The sequence below is a fragment of the Balaenoptera ricei genome, chromosome 21 (genome assembly GCF_028023285.1).
Source record: "Balaenoptera ricei isolate mBalRic1 chromosome 21, mBalRic1.hap2, whole genome shotgun sequence".
Taxonomy (NCBI): domain Eukaryota; kingdom Metazoa; phylum Chordata; class Mammalia; order Artiodactyla; family Balaenopteridae; genus Balaenoptera; species Balaenoptera ricei.
The window spans coordinates 6,903,801-6,926,272 of record NC_082659.1 but is presented as its reverse complement, the minus strand read 5'-3'; the positions used below and the strand labels follow the sequence as shown (position 1 = coordinate 6,926,272).

Below are 22,472 nucleotides of genomic sequence, written 5' to 3'. Positions count from 1 at the left end.
AATTAGGAAAAGTCTTCCCTCTGTGAACTCCTACCATTTCCAAGTGATTTGTCTTATTCTGAATGTTGGTCTCCTAAGTGACATCTTGGTGCATCCATACAAACTACTCTCAGATTCCCAAAGGAGCCACTTCCTGTCACATCCATTTCTTTGTGTAGTTGTCCTCCTATCTTACCCTACCTGCCAAACTCCTCCTCCTCCTCCAAGTCTTAGCTTGGTCACATTTTCCTTCAAGATTTCCTGACCACTTTCCCCCTTCAGGCAGACAGTTTTCTTCCCTTTGTACTCTCAACTATACGTATATCTGATGATACCTGTAATTTGACTGGATTATAATTTATATCAAAAAGCTTGTCACCCTCTTAAGGGCGGGAATCATTGTTCTTTGTGTCTCTGGTGTCTGGTTTTGTGCTTGATAGATTATTCTGGCTTATTTAGTATTTATTGACTAAATGAATATTTGGTATCTGACTATATTCTTTCTTAAGGATAGGATCATTCTGTTTCCATTAATTATTCAAGGATTTCCTCATGTTTTCATGGGTTTATATTCAAAACTGACCAAACAGGACAAACTTGACATTTGAAATTAAAACACTTCAGTAGAAGATCTAATGTGACAATTGCATCTTGGGTATTCACAGCCTTTCTCAGAACTCTGTGCCCAGGCAGTTAAAACAAAACTGTAGCAGTTGTGAGAGACAAAATGCACTGGAAATTAGGGAGCTGTTTGTATTCAGACTGCTGTAATATGGAGCTCGTTCTTTAATGGGGAACACTCAAGGGAAGGAGCGGGCTGGGGTCTCACAGAGCCGGGTAAACAAGGGCGTCACTAGGGGTCTTTGGGAACGAAGACAAGAATGAAGATGGTCTCATCTGAGTCAGTGGAGGAAGAGAGGTGGTGCAGGTCATGGAGAGCAGAGTGGTCCTTTGGGGTTAGCCTCTTCAAACATGAGGGTGGTGTGTTTCTAGCCAGTACTATTTCCCAGGAGCTCAGGGCTCGGGTTCCATGTTCTCAGTCCCAGAGCAAAGGATGTGGTTCCTCAGCAAAGAACTTGGAAGTGATCATAAACCTTCTGAGTGAGGCAAAGCTGAGTCTCATAGTCTCCAGGGGATTCTTGCTGGTGTTGGTTCCATCTGTTGATGGCAAATGTTGGTTGCTTTAGGGTCCTGGATATCAGACATTGTGAAAGAGGGATTACTAAAGTGAAAAGGAGCAAAACAAATTGATGTAGAAGGTTGTATTATAGTGAAGACTCAGGAGCTGAGCCCTGAGGGACCTGGTCTAGGGGGTCTCAGGGTTGCTGGAGGAGCATCTGTTGGTTTTGCAGGACAGCTTGTCAAGTGTCCTGAGGGTCTCGAGTGAGGCTGCCACAGGCATGGTTACCTCTCGCACAAAGGCATGTGCCAGACTATCCTGTGGCCTGTCCAGAGAGGACCCTGCCCACCTGTGGTCATGTTGTTGGGCTGCAGTGCCCAGGGCTCCTTCAGATCCTGGGGAGAAGCGCCAGCTGCAAGATAACTGGAGTCCAGATGGGGAGTCCGGGCAGACTGGTGCCAGCTCCTGCTGGTGCCAAGACATTAGTTTGGGGGCCTGTAGCCAGATAGTGAAGGAAACCCGAAGAACTGGCAATTTGGTAAGAATGGGCAATTTGGGCAGGGTAACAAGATCTGGGCCAATATGCAGATAGGGGTGGAAACTGGTTTTTCCCTAGAGGAAAAGGAAGTCAAGTAAATCTCTACCAGACAAAACAGAGTTTTCACATGCATCAGGTCCCTGCAGTCTACACAGAGGTGCAGAATAACTCAGCGAACATGGCTAGACTCTGAAGTCCTGGAATGGTGTGCTGTAAACAGTGCAGAGTTTCCCATAGAAACAAAATTTTTTTCTATAGTCCCTCCCCCAATAATCAAAGAAAGATTATTTATGATCACAGAATAAGGCTGGTCTCATTAGCTGTGTTTACATAGGGGCAGCAAGAATGGTAATTTACCATCTAGGCCTTAGGTTTGATTTGCAGGATGTTTTCATAAGGAATCTTAGATTGTAACATTTAAAAGCCTCTTGGGGCAAGGAAGCCAAGCCAAGGGCTTGCTGTCAGATTTCACCTGCGGTGCCTATAAATTTGGGTGAATTCCTTTCTTCTGAGGTCCCCACTGTATCCTATAGTTCTTGGGCCTGCTGCAAAGTTATTCCCTTACTCTAAGATCCCTGTAAGCCAGGGACCCGGCTCGTCATAAACAAGCTGCAAGGATATATTGTACAGCACAGGGAATATAGCCAATATTTTATAATAACTTTAAGTGGAGTATAATCTATAAAAATTTTGAATCACTATTTTGTAACCTGAAACTAATATAATATTGTAGATCAACTATACCCCAATTAAAAAAAAAAAGAAAATAAGGAAATCAAAAAAAATTTTTTGAAAGAATACTCTTTTTTAGCTCTGTTTAAAATACTGAGAGTTCAATTTCCTTAATATTTGAGAATTTTAGGAATATTCAGTTTATAGGCAACTTATTTCTAAGTCAAGAGCTTCTTTAAGAGATTTTATAATCTCAATTGGTAACAACATCTCAGGATGCTTTTCTCAGGATGAGGGAGAATGGCCTTTCTGAATTACAGGCACGTGCGTGCACACACACACACACCCAGAGCTTGTAATTTCAATTTTAAAATTTCACTCATAGCTCAAAATTTCTCTCATGGCATAAACACAGAAATACAAAACTCAGTCCAGATATCTACTCCCTCATGGCATGAAATTCTTAATAGTTTTGAGCTGAAAGTAGGAAAATAAACAGAAAAAACTAAGAAGGCAGATTCTCTGTCATCTATCAGGCAACAAAGACAAGATCTCTGTGAACCATCAACCAGTTTATGGTGATCAAACCATGAAACCAAAAGAAGCTGGCACCAGAGTGAACACTCAGAAAGAATAAAAATCAAATTCTTACCATGGTATCAATGGACAAGAATCTGGACTTCAGGACAGGATCTGGACTTAACACTGGGACCCTGGGTCACCACTCAGGAAAGGTGCACAAGGACACCTTCAGCCCTGGTTACCTGGGTGGGGAGACGGGGCCAGTCCCTTCCAAGTCACAGCACCAGAGCCAAGAAAATGGGAATGCACAAGACAATGAAGATCATTCTATTCAGACTGATGTAATAGGGAGCATGTTCAGTAATGAAGAACATTGCAAAGAAAAGGCGGGGAGCCTGGGGCTCTACAGAGACAGGTAAACCAGGGGGGTCATCAGCAAGTCTCGTGGGAATCATGGGGAGGATGGAGGAGGGCTTTTCTGAGTCACTGAGGAAGAGTGCTGGTGGGTCCTGTCTCGGAGTAAGGAGAGAGCAGTGTGGTCCTTTCAATTATGCTTTTCTAAGAACATAACAGGGTGGGAAGAGCTCTTTACCAGTGTTCTAGGTTCTGGGGCACAGGGATCAGATAAAGTTCAAGTTTGTTATGGAGAATCAACTTTGTTTTTTTTTTTTTAATTTTTATTTATTTATTTATTTATGGCTGTGTTGGGTCTTTGTTTCTGTGCGAGGGCTTTCTCTAGTTGTGGCAAGCGGGGGCCACTCCTCATTGCAGTGCGCGGGCCTCTCACCATCGCGGCCTCTCTTGTTGCGGAGCACAGGCTCCAGACGCGCAGGCTCAGTAATTGTGGCTCACGGGCCCAGTTGCTCCACAGCACGTGGGATCTTCCCAGACCAGGGCTCGAACCCGTGTCCCCTGCATTGGCAGGCAGACTCTCAACCACTGCGCCACCAGGGAAGCCCAGCCAATCAACTTTGAATAGACTGGGAATGCATCTTATAGGACAGGTAGATCCAGGTCTCAGTCTTAAAGGACTATTTAATTTTTCAACACTGAATATGGTTGGTTCTAATAAATGTTAGCTGGTCTTTCTTGGTCTTTTCCAATAATTTTAAATAAAATATACTTTTATTAGATTTGTATGCTATGAATATCACCTTACATACAGATTTCATGGCCGGGGTGGAGGAGGGTCAGATTATCATCATTAACAGAGAATAAAGTGGCCGAACTTTCTCCCCATTTTTATTACCTTCGTTGAAATGTGACATGTAGCAAAGGTTACATAGATAAAGGACTAACTTAAGAGGTGGCTTGGGACTTCCCTGGTGGCACAGTGGTGACGAATCCGCCTGCCAGTGCAGGGGACATGGGTCTGGGAAGATCCCACATGCCGTGGAGCAACTAAGCCCGTGCGCCACAACTACTGAGCCTGCGCTCTAGAGCCCGCGAGCCACAACTACTGAAGCCCGCGTGCCTAGAGCCCATGCTCCGCAACAAGAGAAGCCACCTCAATGAGAAGCCCACGCACCGCAACGAAGACCCAACGCAGCCAAAAATAAATAAATAAAATAAATAAATTTATTTTTCAAAAAAGAAATGGCTTGTATTCTCATGAAATTACATACTGTGAAGGTTCTAATTTGAAAAACTGCTAGGGTTAATATCTGTTCTCAACAGAATTATTAATCACGTAGCACCCTAGGAGTAATTCATTGTCTCGTTTCTTAGATGAGACATGTGAGGTAAGGAAAGGCCAAGTGGCCTGTCAAATACGAAATCGCTAACAAGTGAGCTGCAAAAAGTTGTCCTGAATTACAGTCTTATTCTGGGTCTACTAGCATCTGATTGTATTTCTTATGCTTCATATATTCTTTTTGTATAATTGACTGTTATAAGGTATTTTCCAGTAGTGATAGCATTCTAAGAGGAGGAAAAATACCTTGACTTTTGTGTATAGAAATTCTGTTCCACTCAACAGAGCACGCTGAATGCTTGCTACACCTCAAGTACTATAAGGGATAATGTGATACTTGACCCTTTGAGTTGTTTTTGCAACAGTTGTCATATGCCTTGCCAGTTAACAAAATATTCACCTGAATAATGGTTTAAACTTTTTTCTTACAAAAATTTTCAAACAGAAAAAAAGTGAAAGATTGTACACTTGTTATCGAACCAAACTTGGGTCCACTCACCCACCGCATAGCAAAGCCAATTTACTGACACTGGCTGTGGTGAGGGAAAGTCCAGCATCTGTTGCAGGGCCCAGCAAAGAGGACATGCTCGGAAGACCCGAGCTCCCCGATGGCTTTCAGAGAAGGGATTTTAAAGGCAGCGTTTGGGAGGAGGGCTGCAGGATGCGTGACTTTCTTTTGATTGGTTGGCGCTGAGGTAACAGGGCGGTAGTTTAGGAGTCTTAATCACCAGCCTCCTGGTTCCAGCCAGTCTGGGGTCTAAGTGCTTGTGGTCACCATCCTCCACCTGGGTGGGGGTGGGAGGGGGCTTAGTTCTTGCGGAACAGCTCAAAGATACGTGTCAGATCATTCTGTGTGTCCCTCGAGGAGGAACTAGGACCCAGTTTTATTGTTTCTTGACTGATTTTCCTTTGTTTCTGCATCCCCTAACTTCTGTAATTAATAACTGCCAGAGTCTGCTCTTTGGAGCTCAGGGAAGGCCTAGGAGACTGAAGCCTTTTTCTACAAACAGGAAACAGGGGACACACAGGGGATTTTGTTCGCAGGAGGGCCCTGCAGGGTCCTGCTCAGTTTCCACTGTTTCCACTGATAGAGAATAATTTAGCTATTAATGAAATGAAACAGACAAAAAACTAGCAGAGAGGACAATTAAAATAGAAAAACGGAGAGTCAGCAATGTTCTGTTGCCACTGAATTCACCTGTGGAGCCAGTGAAAGGTGTGCCTGGAGGTAAGCTGCCCATGGACTGTCCTTCACTGGTGATGACGTTTACCGACCTCTTCTGATAAACCTGCTGGGCATCTCAGTGGGAGACCTTCAAGACTGTTGAAAGATAAGTTTTTCTAAAGGCACATCATAACTCTCTTAATAACAGAAAGTGAATGCATTACTTAACTCATTAATTAGTGATGGAACCAGAAAGCTCTTTTGTCCTGTTCAGAGGAGAATCCACAGAGCAGACACATGGATGGACCACAGGAGTTCTGAAATGGCCTTGTTAACACATCCAGAGCTGGCTTTCTTCCCCAATAGTCAGTTAAACCTCCTTGGGACAGACTTTGCATTTCTATAGATAAGAATTATTTGCATTACTTTCAGTTTTCTACACTAAACAGAGTTGTAAAGTAGCTCAAAAACAACGAAAGGCATAAACCCCATAGAATCAGGCAACCCTGAAGGGTAAGTGTGACAAACAGTGCACAGTTTTCCACTGAAGACACCCAACAGTCTTTTGTTCCATTTAAAAGTATTTCTCGGGGCTTCCCTGGTGGCTCAGTGGTTGAGAATCTGCCTGCCAACGCAGGGGACACGGGTTCGAGCCCTGGTCTGGGAAGATCCCACATGCCGCGGAGCAACTAGGCCCGTGAGCCACAGCTACTGAGCCTGCGCATCTGGAGCCTGTGCTCTGCAGCAAGAGAGGCCGTGATAGTGAGGGCCCCCCCGTGCACTGCGATGAAGAGTGGCCCCCGCTCGCCGCAACTAGAGAAAGCCCTCGCACAGAAACGAAGACCCAACATAGCCAAAAAAAAAAAAAAGTATTTCTCAATTTTTTCTTCCAGCCTTGATTCTACAACCAACTCTCTTTTTCTTTTTTTCTTTTTCTTTTTTTTTTTCTGACCGTGCCACGAGGCTTGTGGGATTCCAGTTTCCCAACCAGGGATCAAACCCGGGCCCTTGGCAGTGAGTGTGTGGAGTCCCAACCACTAGACTGCCAGGGAATTCCCAACTCTTTCTTATATTGACTTTATAATATATCTATCCATTTCTCCATCAACCATCTTATTTTATTGTTCATTTCTAAGTAACTTGCTGATATCAGTACAGGTCATTTTTTAAGGAGCTTCCTTGATTAATCAAGAGAATTATAATGGATATACTTTCCAATTTCTAATTTATAAGATCAGATAAGGGGCTTCCCTGGTGGCATAGTGGTTAAGAACCCGCCTGCCAATGCTGGGGACATGGGCTTGAGACCTGGTCCGGGAAGATCCCACATGCCGCGGAGCAACTAAGGCCTTGCGCCAGCCATAACTACTGAGCCTGCACTCTAGAGCCTGTGAGACACAACTGCTGAGCCCGTGGGCCACAACTACTGAAGCCCACACGCCTAGAGCCTGTGCTCTGCAACAAGAGAAGCCACCGTGATGAGAAGCCGACGCACCGCAACGAAGAGTAGCCCCCGCTTGTCACAACTAGAGAAAGTCCGCGTGCTGTGCAGCACTGAAGACCCAACGCAGCCAAAAATAAATAAATAAAATAAATACATTTTAAAAAATAAGATCAGATAAGCAGATACATTTACTCTTGTAAAGGGCCTTGTACTCAGAGTGAGATGTGACGCCATTGGAGTGAAATGATCTAAGTCTAAATAGTACGACTCTGGCTTCTATGTTGAGTATTGAAATTGGAGGCTCAGGATTTTAGCAAGGAGGTGATTTAAGGGGCTTTGACAGTAACATCACTTCATCTGTGTGAGACATGGGATGTTAGGGGTGGAGGTGATGAGAAGGGGTCTGACTTTGGATACATTTGGAAGGTTGAGTTGATAGGATGTGTCAATGGATTGTACATGAAATTAATAAACAGAAACCCCATCACGCCCTGCAGTGATAGCAGAGCCCAACAGGAAGAAGAGGGACTCCTTTTCTTTCCTGGCAGGGACTCAGCCAGGGACAAGCCATGGACTCTGTTGAGATAGCTCTCCCAATTCAGCTTTCGCTCTATAAAAGCCATTCTCCTTTGTTTGCCCCAAGGGGACTTGCACGTGACCCGCCGTGGTTGCCCACGTGGAATTGCAATTTTCTGCGGATCCTGAATAAACCCCTCTTTGCTGGAGAAATATCTGGCAGCCTTCTTGTTTCAGGTCACAGTTGCATATGTGGGGCATGAGAAAAAATTAGAGAGTCAAAAATGATGAAAATGCTTTTGACCTGAGCAAGAACAGAATTGCCATTAACAAATGAAGCTGTGGAAGAAATAAGTTTGGGAGAGAAGATCAGTAGTTTCATTGTTTTCTTTTATCATGATAAAATATATGTAACAGAAAATTTTGCCATTTTTAACCATTTTCAAGTGTTCAGTTTTGTGGCAATGTTCAATGTTGTACAACTGTCACCGCTATTTCCAAAACATTTTCCTCAATCCAAACTAAAACTCTGTACTCATTAAGCAATAACTCCCGGTTCCCACCCCACCCCCAGACCCTGGTAACTTCTGATCTACTTCCTGTCTCCATGAACTTACTTATTCTAGGTATTTTATAAGTAGAATTACACAATATTTGTCCTTTTATGTCTGGCTTTTTTCTCTTAAGCGTGATGTTTTCAAGCGTCATCCATGTTGTATATATCAGAACTTCATTCGTTTTTGTGGCTGGATAATATTTCATAGTATGTATCTGCCAAATTTAGTTTATCCATTTACCTGTTGATGGACACTTGGGTTGTTTTCTCCTGTTGGCTCCTGTGAGTAATACTCTTGTGAAAATTCACATACAAGTATATGAGTCCTTGTTTTCAATTCTTTTTTTTTTTTTCCCTTTTATTTATTTATTTATTTATTTATTTATTTATTTATTTATTTATTTTGGCTGTGTTGGGTCTTCGGTTCATGCGAGGGCTTTCTCTAGTTGCGGCAAGTGGGGGCCACTCTTCATCGCGGTGCGGGGACCGCTCTTCATCGCGGTGCGCGGGCCTTTCACTATCGCGGCCCCTCCCGCTGCGGGGCACAGGCTCCAGACGCGCAGGCTCAGTAGCTGTGGCTCACGGGCCCAGCCGCTCCGCGGCATGTGGGATCTTCCCAGACCAGGGCTCGAACCCGTGTCCCCTGCATTAGCAGGCAGACTCCCAACCACTGCGCCACCAGGGAAGCCCTTCAATTCTTTTTGATGTATTCCAGGAGTAAATTTGCTGGTCGTATCGTAATTCTATGTTTAACTTTTTGAGGAACCACCAAATGTTTTCTACAGTGGCTGCATCATTTTATATTCCAGCCTGCAGCATATGAGGCTTCCAACTTCACACCATCATCAACACTTGCTGTTTTGGGAGGTTTTTTTTTTTTTGGTTGTTGTTTTTGTTGTTGGAACCATCCTGGTAGCTAGAAAGTGGTATCTCATTAGGTTTAGGTTTGAATTTCCCTAATGACTAGCGGTTTTCATGTGCTATGGGCCATTTGCTTATCTTCTTCGGAGAAATGTCTATTCAAGTTAATTTTTGTATATAGTGTAAGGCAAAGATCCAGTTTTATTCTTTTGTATGTGGATATCCAGTTCTCTCAGCATCATTTGTCAGAGACTATTCTTTACCCATTAATACTCTTGGCAACCTTGTAAAAAATCAGTTGACCATGGATGTGAGGGTTTATTTCCGGAGTTTCAATTCTCTTTTCATATCTATCCTTATGACAGTACCATACACTTTGAATACTGTAGTTTTGTAGTAAGTTTTGTTTTGTTTTTATAGATTTATTTATTTATTTTTATTTTTTTTGGCTGCGTTGGGTCTTCGTTGCTGCGTGCAGGCTCTCTCTATTTGCGGCGAGTGGGGGCTACTCTTCGTTGCGGTGCGTGGGCTTCTCATTGCGGTGGCTCCTCTTGTTGCGGAGCACGGGCTGTAGGCGTGTGGGCTTCAGTAGTTGTGGCTCGCGGGCTCTAGAGTGCAGTCTCAGTAGTTGTGGCACACAGGCTTAGCTGCTCTGCGGCACGTGGGATCTTTCCCGACCAGGGCTGGAACCCGTGTCCCCTGCTCTGGCAGGAGGATTCTTAAGCACTCTGCCACCAGGGAAGTCCCTGTAAGTAAGTTTTGAAATCAGAAAGTGTGAGACCTCCATCTTTGTGGTTCCCTTTCAAGACTGTTTTGACTACTTGGGTTTCCTTGGAATTCCATGTGAATTTTAGGATGGATTTTTCCATTTCTACAAAAATTGCCATTGGAATTTTTATAGAGATTACATTGAATCTGCTTTGGCAAGCATTGTCATCTAAATAATATTAAGTCTTCCAATTCATGAACACAGGCTGTCTTTCCATTTATTTAGGTCATCTTTAATTTTTTCAGCAATTTAAAAAAAAATTTTCAGTGTACAAGGCTTGCATCTTCTTTATTAAATTATTCCTAAGTATTTTATTCTTTTTGATGCTATACAAATGGAATTGGTTTCTTAGTTTCCTTTTCAGATTTTTCATGACTAATTATAGAAATACAACTAAGTTTTGTGCATTTTTTTTGTTTCCTGCAACTTTGCTAAATTCATTTGTTAGTTCTAACAGTTTTTCTGGATTCTTCAGGGTTTTCTGCATGTAAGATCTTCTCATCTGTGACCAGAGGTAGCTTTATTTCTTCCTTTCCCATTTGGATGTCTTTTCTTTCTTTTTCTTGCTTAATTGCCTGACTAGAGCAGTGGCTTGGGTTTGGGCATGTCACATTTGAGATCCTTATTGGCCCTCCTGACAGAGGAGTCAGATAGACAGTAGAGTCTTTGAGTCAGGGCACCAAGGAGCAGGTCTGAGCTAGAGACGTGGAACTGGGACTGCTCGGCCTGTTGCTGCTGAATAAAGCCCAGAGGCTGTGTGAGAGGCCACGTGGGGAGTGAGTGTAGGTAAAGAAGAGAAGCAGCCTGAGGTGCGGTCACGGAGACGAAGCCTAGTGATGCCGAAGTCAGGAGAACTTCCTCTTCCCATTCCCCTTCATCCCTTCGTTCTAGAAATGAGTATTTCCCACCGATGAAACCTTACAGGCGTCCTTTGGATGGTTCCCCAGAAGAAAGTAGGTGCCTTGGAATGGCCTCCTTCTGGGTTTTGCTTGGATGTGGCCACACCACTGGGCCTGTGTAGTCATCATTCCAGGGTGACACTGAAGCCAGACTCTTACGAAGAGAGACTCCTCCGTGAAGGCTTTGTCTCCAGACTCGACCCAGGGAGCTGTGCTCACGTTCCACGCATACCCGAAACAGAGGAGAGCTGACACAGGATGATCCAGAGGGTTATCTAAAGGATAGGGCGGCGCCATCCATTGCTGGGTTGCTCATCTGCCACTTGTGAGAGGGCCTCCTTTGAGTATCTTTTTCATTCGTCTTATCTCTTCCTCCACGCTCCCTCAATACACCCTTGGGGCTCACAGGCCCTTCAGTCCCATCATGTGTCCCCAGGTCCTCTGGGTGTCTTTGGTTCCTCCTCATTCATGCACAGGACCATTCAGGGCACCGACACGTGTGCCATGGTGGGTTCGTGGTTATACCAAGCAGCTGGATGCATTTGAGGTACATCATATGAGCTGAGAGAGTGTATGAATAAGGTGTGTTCACATTTGTTTTTTAAATAAACAGAACATTTGGCTTAATATATACCAAATTATTGATATTAAATGACTGTCATTTCTGGCTGGTGGAACTACGGGGGAGTTTATATATCTAATTACATATTTTTAAAGCATTTAATTCTTTGCCATCAGCATGCATTTCTTATACAAGTAAAAAGTATTTTTAAACTTTTATTTTTAAAAATTTACATTTCCAGTTAATAGGAGATGCCAACACATAAATAAGCAGTCCCATTATCTGTGCTTTTGTGTGGAAGGAGTTAAAGAATTTGCTTGACTCAGGTACACACATTACTGTGTACCTGTGTCCAAGACAAGAAAATGGTTGCCTAGAAGCCTTAGGAAAAATGGTTTCTAAGCCTGCAAGAAAAACGCCTTTCTTACCCTCTCCTTCCTTGGAAGGTTATTCACAGTTTGGCACTTTGGGAGGTCTGCTAGCCAACTGGTAGGACGAACTTCAGGAGGGAAACTTTTTTTCTCTTCCACCTCATGTCCTGGATTATTTTGGGTTGGTTTGGGGATAGTATCTGAGTTTCTATCTCTTGGGCTGTTTTTTTTCCAGGAATATAAAGTTTTTTTCCTTTGATATATGCTTAAATGTTTACTTTTAAGTGATGTAACTTTTCAGAAAACATATTAAAGTTTATTTCTGTGGGAAAAATATTTTTTATATTTTTGACTGTTTTTTGTTCCTTCTCTTTTGACATCTCTAGCCAACAAGAACATTAGTCATGACAAGCATGCCATCTGAGTAAGTACTCATTGTTTTGATAACTTTCTCCTCAATATAAAATTTTAGAGTTTTCGTTCATATACTGTGCTGCTGTGCTCTTGGGCGGCTCATACCTCTGTGCTGTATTGCTGTGACTCTAGATACTTAGTATTGGAGTTAGAAGATCACTGGAAATAAAAGAGGTGGTTAAAAGACTGTGAACAGTTTAGCACTGAAGACCTCTTGAGTGGTTTGGACAGCATTTGGAGGCGTTATAGTATTTACTGTTCTCTTGCTTGTCTCGTACCTATTGGCTCTGCATGTCCGCCATCCCCACCCCATGAAGGCCCCGTAAGCGGAGCCTCACTGGTGGAAGCATTTCCCTTAAAGGTCTTAAAGAAACGCTCTGGTGGTAAGCTTTCTACCGCTGTGTTAAAGCAGCTGTGTGCACATCTTGTGGGAGAGTTCACAGCTTGCTGGCGTGCTCTTATCACCATCCTTAAACTTTTAGCACGATATAGAACATCCAACAAAAATACAGTGCCATATTCTTCGCAACAGATTTTTGAATTCTCGTTCAAAGGGGAAAATTGTGTTTTTTATATCTATCAGAGGTTTTAGGGCTTTAAGACATTGATCAAAACATTGGGGCATCTCAGTGAAAAACAGGCTGCAAAAAGAGTGCATGCTTCCAACACTTTCTGTAGTGGGATCCCTTTCCACCTGTGGCATGAAGTTAAAAGGACTGGTTGTTCAAACCACATTATCTAGTGAAAAAGGAGCACACTCACAATTTCTGTTAATGTCTTGTGAAATATATTGGTCATCCTAAATAGTCTAATACAGAAATGAATATTGAATACAGGTCTAGCATTTTTAAGAGTCTATATTTTTGCCCCAAATTAAAAAAAAAAAAAAACTGATAACTAGTTATTTTCCCAGTTGAAGGTTTGAAAATCAAACTCTTCATTTAGGCCATATTCTCTTTTTTATTCTTTCTTGCGCCACATATACTTCTTGTCTGAAGGTAAGAACAAGACCTAGACGTTCTGAGGCCATATTGATTAGCCCTGTCTTGAAAAGATCCTTGTTATTGATTAGCACATCTACAAATAGCCAGCAGCTCCCAGACTTGGAATGAGAAAATCATAGATATGCAGGAACAAACGAGGTTTCTGAAGAGCCTCTGGGTTAGAGGTTTTCACTTCTTTTTGTTTTTGTTTTTGTTTTCTTTGCCTTTTGTCCCCCCAATTTAATATTTTCCACAACCCCAATAAGCACAGATCCTCTGGTTGAAGGGGTGATGGGACCCGACCTTGACCCATCCATCTTCTGTACCCTGGGGATCCCTGAGAACTTCTCACCAGGGTAGAGGTCAAGCCTTTCATTTCACAAGTGGAGAAACGGGTCCTTGTGATTGGCAAACCCAAGTTCATTGGTGATAAAAATAAGAAATGCTGTAAAGTGATGGGGGATTGTCAGAGACGGTCTGCACAAGCATGGACAAAACTGCCTCCTTCCCTTTGGAGTATAATTTTTGGAGAAGAGAGAAGTTTATTTCTTAACTCACTGTTCACGTCATAGTGTGGCTCAGAAAGCCTACATATTGTTTGTGTTTCATCGGGGATTTCCAAAGCTTGCCTGGAGACCGAGGGAGAGGAAAAGTGGAGAGTTGTTTGGGAAGGAAGTTAGAGAGGAAGACTATTTAAAGAGAAAAAAAGGGTTCTTAAAGCATTAGTGGAATGACAGACCAGAAGATAAACACTGATGAGCTTTGTGAAATTTGCCCTGAGATTTGATCCGATGACTTAATAAAAAGGACCCCTTTTTCCCCCTCTTAGTAGAAAAGCGATGTGTTTGACTCTCAGCAAATGTTATATTTTCCAAATAAAACGAGTGAGAAGCTTGGTCCTGACCATGCACAAATTGGTTCAAGCGGGACACAGAAGTAAATAACTGCCGTGGTGTCTGGGCAGGTGTCAGGAGGTCTGCTGTGGGATGCTGGCCTGCCCCACCCCGGGCACATGGGGAAACCCCTGGTAGCGTTGGGGCCACCGTTTTCTCAGCCATTAGAATAGATGGTTGGAGTTGAGATCTGAAATTTTTTATCTCCCCACATTTCAAGTCATCGACGGCAAAGAAATTGACATGAGCGCCATAGCCGACATCGATGCAGAATTCTTCCGGTTTTTTACGTTTTAATTCATTGCCATCACCTCGATGTTTCTGCTCGGGAAGCACATCCATTGCGTTGGTTTTTCTTCCTATCTGGCAGAAAGCAGAACGTGGTCATCCAGGTTGTGGATAAACGGAAGGGGTTCTCCTTGGCGGGGGAGGTGTGTGGCCGCCCCACGCACGTGCTCGCCGCGAAGCCCCGCCGCACCCAGAACGGGTGCGTTCTCTTCGCACGCGGCGGCTGGATTCTCTCCTGCGAGTGGGAAAGCCGCTGCGTCAGCGAAGCACGCGTCTGGGTTAGTGTCCTGAAACAGGGCGTCCGATGGCTTTGGTCAGGCCGAGTGGTGGCCCTGCATCAGTGTTATCACGCTTCCTCTCCTCCTGCTCTGGTCCCTCTGGCTCCTCACCGCCAGCCACTGCTGGTCCCCAGGAGGACGGGCAGGTAGCCTTTCCAGACACAGACCTCGCAGCCGCGGGCAGACACAAGATCAGGGCAGACTTGGACGGAAAACGTCCAGTGCATGTTCTCACAGTCAAATGCACTTTCTTCCGTTTTTGACCAAGAAATAATGTGACCTATGTTAACGATGGTTTAAAAAGCCAAAGGAATTCAGTGATTGTTTTCACAGATGGATTTACTTAGGGTGAAACATGTTCATTTAATCCTGTTTGGATATGTTTTATCTTATGCATATCTATCTTTAACATTACTTGCCCTTATTTCTCTGCGTTAAATGTAGGGTTTGGGTTTGTTTTTTTTTTAATTATTATTTTTTAATTTTTTTTAAGAATTCTTTTAATTTATTTATTTTTATTATTTTTTTTTAGCTGTGTTGGGTCTTCGTTTCTGTGAGAGGGCTTTCTCTAGTTGCGGCAAGCGGGGGCCACTCTTCATCGCGGTGCGCGGGCCTCTCAGTGTCGCGGCCTCTCTTGTGGAGGAGCACAGGCTCCAGACGCGCAGGCTCAGTAGTTGTGGCTCACGGGCCTAGTTGCTCCGCGGCATGTGGGATCTTCCCAGACCAGGGCTCGAACCCGTGTCCCCTGCATTGGCAGGCAGACTCTCAACCACTGCGCCACCAGGGAAGCCCCTGGGGTTTTTTTTTTAAATCATTGTTTTCATTATTCTTGAAATTGAAATTGTTTGTTACTCTTTCTGTTTTTACTTTGATCCCCAACCTGTGGTCACTCCGAAGCGTTGCTGTCTGAGGGTAGCATCATTTGTTACTTGCGTTTCCATTTTGCATCCGCTAAGTACCCACCCTCCCTTCTCCTTCCCCTAAGCATGGTGTTATATTAATACTGTGTTAATTTAAACTGGTAGAATGATAATACACAAGCAAACTGTAGATATATTTTCAAGAACAGCGGTGGTCTTTTTCCCTCGTCATGATTTAACCCTGCATCGGTCCAGTACAAGAGGTTTAGGACATTAGTGCTTAGAGTCATGAAGTGGAGAAGGCTGAAATTCCCCCCAAAAGTCCTATTTGCATAGGTGGCAATTGGGGATTACCTTACCTAATTATGTCTGAGTACCGATCCACATTTATTTGTATGAAATGTCACTAATAACTCCAGCTTCCGTGCATGAATATCCTATTTGCCTTCTCTCCAGTTCACAGTGTCTCTGTCTGTTTATCAGTCACCTCTTCCTTCCCTGGTGTCTCAGAGGGAGAGATGTTCTTTATCTTTTATGAGGCCAGGCAGCTGTTCTTGATTCTGTGCCCAGCCTGTTCTCCTGGAATGTAGAGCCAGCAGAGAGGTCAGGCATGAGGGCCGGCGTTTACTGCTGCCAGGCGTGGAGACCGCTGCCTGGGTGCCCCCTGTGTTTCTGCTTCGTGTCCTGCCAATGTTCTCCCACTAATCACACATGGAAACGGAGCCAGGTGCACATTTAACTTCTGGTAACCATATGTGGAATTAACCACTCTCTGTGGGATTAACCACTATCTGTGAGCAAGGCAGGAAGTAAAACATGTTATTTGATAAAATTCCAGTGCTCGGACAAGACTCCCCGCCTGGGCCTTCCTGCCCTGAGGGAGGAGCCTTGCCCACATGACGTAAGTGAATTGATTAAGTGCAATAAGGCAAGAAAACGAAATAAAAGGCATTTAGGTTAGAGGGGAAGAGGTGAGACTAGCTCTGTTCTTAGACAGTATGATTGTTTATGTAGACAATTGCAAGAAATCTATACCAAAAAGCTCTCAGAACTAATAAGTGAGTTCAGCAAATTGTCGGGAAACAAGGATACAGTAATACAAGGTCAACAACGAGGTATTTATGTACAAATCTAACAGAAAAAGATGTGCAGGACCTGTGTGCTGGAAACGACAAAACGCTGATGTAAAACAACAGAGAGACATACTGTGCGCATGGATTGGAAGACTCGGTGTGGTTAAAATGCCACTCCTCCCCAAAATGATCTGCAGATTTAACACATTCCCACTCAAACTCACGGGAGAATTCTTTGATGATATGGACAAGCTGACTCTAAGATGTGTATACGGAGAAAAAGGAACAGAGTAGATGAAACAGTTTTGGAAGAGAAGGACAGAGCTGGAGGCATACGCCCCCGGCCCCTGGCTTCCAGGAGTAGGAGCTGCTTCCCCTCATCTGGAAGGTGACGGAGCTGGGAGTGATGACCCCTTCTGGAAGGGGACCCTGTCCGCTTGGAGAGCCTTCACCCAGCCTGACCAGCCAGAGAGAACAACTTCAGACTAGAGAGCCCAGCTGGACGGGGGTGGGGAGAGGCTCCGACTAGCAAGGTTGGCTGGACTTTGTGTGACAGCAGGACGAAGTGGAGCAAAGGAAACCCCATCTACCCCTCTACCCAGGTGTCCCTTCCACCCTTGCTCCTTGTGCCCATCCTTTCCTACTGGCCTCTCCAGGTGATGCCCTAAAGTAAATTCCTCTTCAGGGAGAAGGTCACAAGGAAGGTCCCATCTGAGCAGTCGTCCCCCACTCTTGTCTTTCCCTGTATTTATTTCCTGAGTCTGGCCCAGACTCTGGATTCAGGGATACTCGCCTCTGCGTGGGACCCTCAGACCCGCCCGCATCTGCGCTTCTCCCCCTGAGGTGGGGAGTCACAGAGCTGAGCCTGCCCGAGGGAATCAGAGCCGCCTGTGCAGACTCAGAGTCCAGGCGCTCCTCCCGCTGCAGTGGGAGCAAAGCAGCTTTCGCAGAAGCTGCGGCCCCTCCCCACCCCGGTGGCAGCTCAGTCTCTGCACTGACCTCCCACCAGGCAAAGGTGGTCATGGGCTCCCCACGCGCAGCCCCAGAGCAGGTTGCAGGCCCCATGGCGTTCCAGCGGCCCCTGCTCTTCCTTCCCTCACTTTACTTTCCAGAACAGTGTGTGAGACTCAGCTCAGACCTGTGCAGGCAGGAAGTTCTCCCGTCCATCATCCAGGAGAGGTGGGCTGTGGGATGTGACCCCCTCTGGGGCATCAGGCGGTGTAAACCTGCCACCCCCAGCTCCTGATCCGGTCTCACTCCTGGGCTCTGGTGTGGTTCAGCCTTGGCCCAGTCTCCCGGCCTGAGATGGTGGCTAAGTTCAGGGGCTGCAGGAAGCTGTTTGCTCTGTTTGGGGGCAGGAGGTATGTAGGGAGCTGGGTCCTAGTCTCCATTTATGAGAAACAGAGAGATTAGGGGCACGCAGGTCACTGAACCCACACTTCTGCAGGCTAAGCTGGATGTGTGCGGGACTGCGGTCGAGGGGGTGGGCGGTCTGGGTCCACTCGCAGACTGCAGAGGTCGCTCTGTCCCTGGACCTCGCTTCCATCCTTTCCCCCCCTCCTCGCTTCACTGGCCACGGGGTCTCCCTCCAGCCCTGGGTGTGCGGCTCTGCCATCCTCACCCGTCCCGGGGCAGAAATGAGGAGCAGTAGCCTGGGAGCGCAGAGGCAAGCAGAAGGCCAGGGAAGGACCAGGCCTGGAGGGCACAGGCCCGTCTGGGCGTCCTGCAGAGGGGCCCACAGAGACCAGGAGCTCCCCAGGAGGAGGGTGACAGCCACTGCCATCCAGGACAAGCGTCCAGCCATCTGCTTGCCTCTCCGATTGTCTCCAGTCTTCCCACTCGGCCCAGAGATGGGGCCACGTGAAGGTGTCCTTGGCTTCATCCTGCTTCCCCTTCCCCACCCTGTGATGTTTATACACACAGCCTCAAGGAGCAGGGCCAGCGATGAAAGGACATACCTGCCGATTCATAGCCGACATCCAAACGGATAAAACCATGGAGAGAAATGTGTGCTTCATTAGTAATTAATGAAAGGAGAGCACTTTTCCCGTAGCAAAACGTAACAAAAAATAAGACGCAGTTATCGGCAAAGTAGCACTAAAATAACACCCCACACATTGCATATGGGGTACCAAGTGGTCCAGGCTTCCTGATGTCAGTTTGGTGATAGTGGCAAACATCCTAAAAGTTTCCATGGCCTTTGACTTCATAATTCTACATTTGATCATTTATCTTAAGGAGATCATTAAAGATGTACTTATAGGATGTTCATCCCAGCATTGCAATAGAGAAGAAAAGGAAAGCGACTGATTGGGGGTTCGTTTCTTTTCTGCTGTAATGAAAATTTTCAATAGGGAATTGCTGAAGTAAATTATTGTGTATCCAGCCAGATGGCGGAGTACTGCACAGCCCTTAAAAGTCACGTAGAAGAACATTTGACTAGAAAGAAAAATGCTCTTTGAACATTAAAAAAGGTTATAAAAGTAGTGAGTATTATGTAATCTCAATTTTGTTTTTTTTAAATATAGGTGTGTACTTGTGTACATAAAACAGATAAAAAGACTGAGGACATATTCCAGAATGTTAACAATAGTGGTTATCTGTGGATGGTGGAATAAAGTAATTGTAATTTTCCTCTTTGGTTTTCCTGTTTTAGAGGAAAATTTTCTAATATAGAAAATTATAGAAAATTTTATAGAAAATTTAGAAAATTTTAAATAAAATTATTTTCTAAATAATATAGAAAATTTTATTAGAAATTTTATATAGAAAAAATTATTTTCTAAATAATATAGAAAGTTTTCTAATATAGAAAATTTTCCAAATTTTCTATATTACTTGTGTATGACTTTTGTATAATAAATAAAATTTAAAAGAAAAAAAAAGCAGTTGGAGGTATAACACTACCTGATCTTAAGGTGTCCTTTGACACGTCAATAATCAAGATGATGTGGTCTCAGCAAAAGGTCAGACATAATGGAACAGAGAGTCCAGAAATACACCCAGGCAAACGGCCACTGGTTTTGATGAACAGGCAAAGGCCATTCAGTGGAGAAAGGACAGTCCTTTCAACAAATGGTGCTGGAGCAACTGGGCGTCTATATACAAAAAAATTAACCTATAACCTTACGCTCTGCACAGAACTTACCTCAAACTGGATCACAGACTAAAATGTAAAATGATCAAAACCATAGGATAAAAATCTTCATGACCTTGGTTTACAAGAAAAGTTCTTAGATACAACACCAAAACCATGATGTGTAAGAGAAAAGATTAACGTTATACTTCATCAAAATTAAAAATTGTTACCCTGTGAAGAATATTATGAAAGGACCAGGAGAAAATACTTGCAAATCTCATCTGACAAAGCACTTACATCCGAATATATAAGCTGTCACAACTCAAAAATAAGAACACAAACTACCCAGACAAAGGGTGGTTCTGCTTAGAGACTCCTGTATATTTCCACGGCACCCTGGGCCTCCAGGTGTTGGGCTGTTGGCATTCCCAGATGGGTCCTGTGAAGTTGGCACTGCAGACCCCGACTGAGAGCCCCCAGGCGTTATACCAGGGCAGAACCCCTAAGCAGGAATGGTGTCTTTGAGGAATAACAAGAAGGTCGGATTGCGGTACGCCAAGAGAAAAAGTAGCAGAAGATGAGATGGGACAGCCAGATCGTGACGGGAACGGTGGTAAAGTGCTTGTGTCCTATTCCTTGTGTCGTGATAAGACAAGGGAAGGTTTCTATCCTGGGAGTGACGTGATCTGACTTGTGTTTCTCAGAGGACGTGGCTGCTGGGGGGAGAGCTCCCTGCAGGGGAGCAGGATGGCATCAGGGAACCCGCTGGCAGCTGCTGGGGTCAGTATTCCAGTGGGAGAGACTGCAGCTCGGAGTGGGTGGCAGGAGGGCTAGCGGTGGCAAGACGCGCTCTGATCTGGATGCGCTCGTGCCGGTCGAGGTCAAAGGCTTTCTCATGGATGGGCTGCAGGTTGCGAGGGCAGAGGAGTGGGATAATCCCGGGGTTGTTGACTTGGACGACCACATAACAGTTGATAAGAAGATGACTTAGCAAAGATCCATAATGATTTAGAGGGGTGCGTGTGGAGGCTTCTCTTTCCTCCTACGCACCCAGGCAGACGTCACGGAGCTGTGAGAGGCACCAGCGCAGGAACGAGCCATCCACCCGGCGCCAGGCGTCACCGGATCCACGAATCCGCCATGAGTGGCCCTGCAGTTTGACACAGCGGCTGCCCCTGTTCCCCCCTGACTCCCTGCAGCTGAGCACAAGTGACGGTAGCCCCAGGACCCCCCGTGTCACCCACGGGACCCTTGCCAGATAGTCAGCCCACTTGGCCGATTTTCTTAAATAACACAAGGTAGCATCACCTTGAATAATTTCTTCTGCTTCAGGATCCATGGTACTGTATTAGTTTTCTCTGGCTGCTGTAACAAATTTTTCAGAGGCTAAAAAAAAAAAAACCCACAAATCTATTTTCTTACAGTTTCAGAGGTCAGTAACCTGAAATAGGTTTCTGGAGGCTCTAGGAGAACAGTTATTTCCTGCCCTTTCCAGCTTCTGTAGGCCACCCATGTCCCTGGGCTCGTGTCCCCTTCCAGCGATTAGGTCATGACCTCTGCTTCCATAGTCAAATCTGTGATTTCCTGCTTTCGTCTTTCACTTATTGGGACCCTTGTGGTCTCATGGAGCCCACCTGGATAAACCAGAGCATCTCCCATCTCGAGGTCAATAACTTCATCACATCTGTAAAGTGCCTGTCACCGTGGAAGGTAACACATTCACAGATCCTGGGGACCCGCCTGTGGACAGCTGTGGGCGCCATTATCCTGCCTTCTCCCACATGCACAAATGCATTAATTCTATAAAGGCCATGTAACACTGTTTATTGTGTCCCCGGCTGATGACTTTTAATTGATTTGAATTCTGTAAGGGCAGGCTTTCTAAAAGTTTAGGAAGACACAGAAGGAGGAAGACATGTGAAGAGTAGAGCTTGGAGTGACGCGTCTGCAAGCCAAGGAGCCCGAGATTCCTGGCAGCTCCAGGAGGGAGGCCTGGACCACGTTCTCCCTCAGAGGCCCCCCCCAGCAGGGACCCTGCCCACGCCTTCATGTAAAATTCCTAGTCCTCAGAATGGGCTTAGGTCCTTGTAAATAAGGAGACAGACCGTTCAGAAACAGAGCACATTGAGAAAAATTAAAAAGGAAACGCTTACAGAAAGAATAGAGTAGGTTGCCCCGGGCCTCCAACCGTCCCCAGTCTGTTCATGTCCTTCCTGACGCGGTGCTCACCGGCGGTGCTGGCCCAGAGCGAGGCTGACCCACGGGGGAGGGTGGGGTGTGGACCCCCCAGGACAGGAGCAAGGGCAGGACTGGGGTGGGGCTGTCATAGAGCTGAGCCCGGAGCCTTCCTCGGGGTTTTAACACTAGTGCAGGAAAGCATTCAAGTGGTAATTTTAAACAACACATTTTACTTACCAGTATAGTGATTTCAAACAGTGGCAAAGCAGCTGCCTCAAAATCTAAGAGTATTTTGCCCTTGCTAAGGCACTAATTAAGCCACTGGTTCTTCTGTAAGATCCAACTTCCGACAGGTCCTATGTTTTGTCTGGTATCTCATACATCCAGTGCCTTCTACTAAGAAGACAGGAATCAGCAGGTAGCTGTTCAGAGAGAAAGAATGGGATGACAAGGCCCTTAAATGATTGCATTGAAAACACACATCCGCACACAAATGTAAATCCATACGTGCTTGCTCTGTGTGGAGGTTCCCATATATTTCCATTATGTCGTCATCATTTTCCACGTATAAATCGGCAGTGCGTTTACCTTATTTTGAAATAGAGGAAGGCCCATAGAACTATAACACAATGTCCAGGCCTCCAATGTTTTATCGGTTGCAATAAAAAAAAAATAATTCAGTACGGGACAGTTAAATGGTGAGCCACCTGGCTGCCCCGGGATTTGGGGATTTAAAGTTAATCCATCCCCACATAAAAC

General features: G+C 45.1%; 1 protein-coding gene across 5 annotated transcripts in view; it reads left to right on the top strand.

The window, feature by feature from the left end:
• The window catches only part of MCPH1 (microcephalin 1), a 297,872-nt gene that overhangs the window by 59,918 nt on the left and 215,482 nt on the right, over positions 1 to 22,472 (top strand). For 2 of the 5 annotated variants that reach the window (XM_059909402.1, XM_059909406.1), the window contains exon 10: positions 12,054 to 12,091. The exons of the other annotated variants lie outside the window; for them this stretch is intronic. In XM_059909402.1, coding sequence (XP_059765385.1) covers positions 12,054 to 12,091 — 38 coding nt within the window. The remainder of the gene's footprint in view (positions 1 to 12,053; positions 12,092 to 22,472) is intronic. 5 annotated transcript variants of the gene reach the window in all.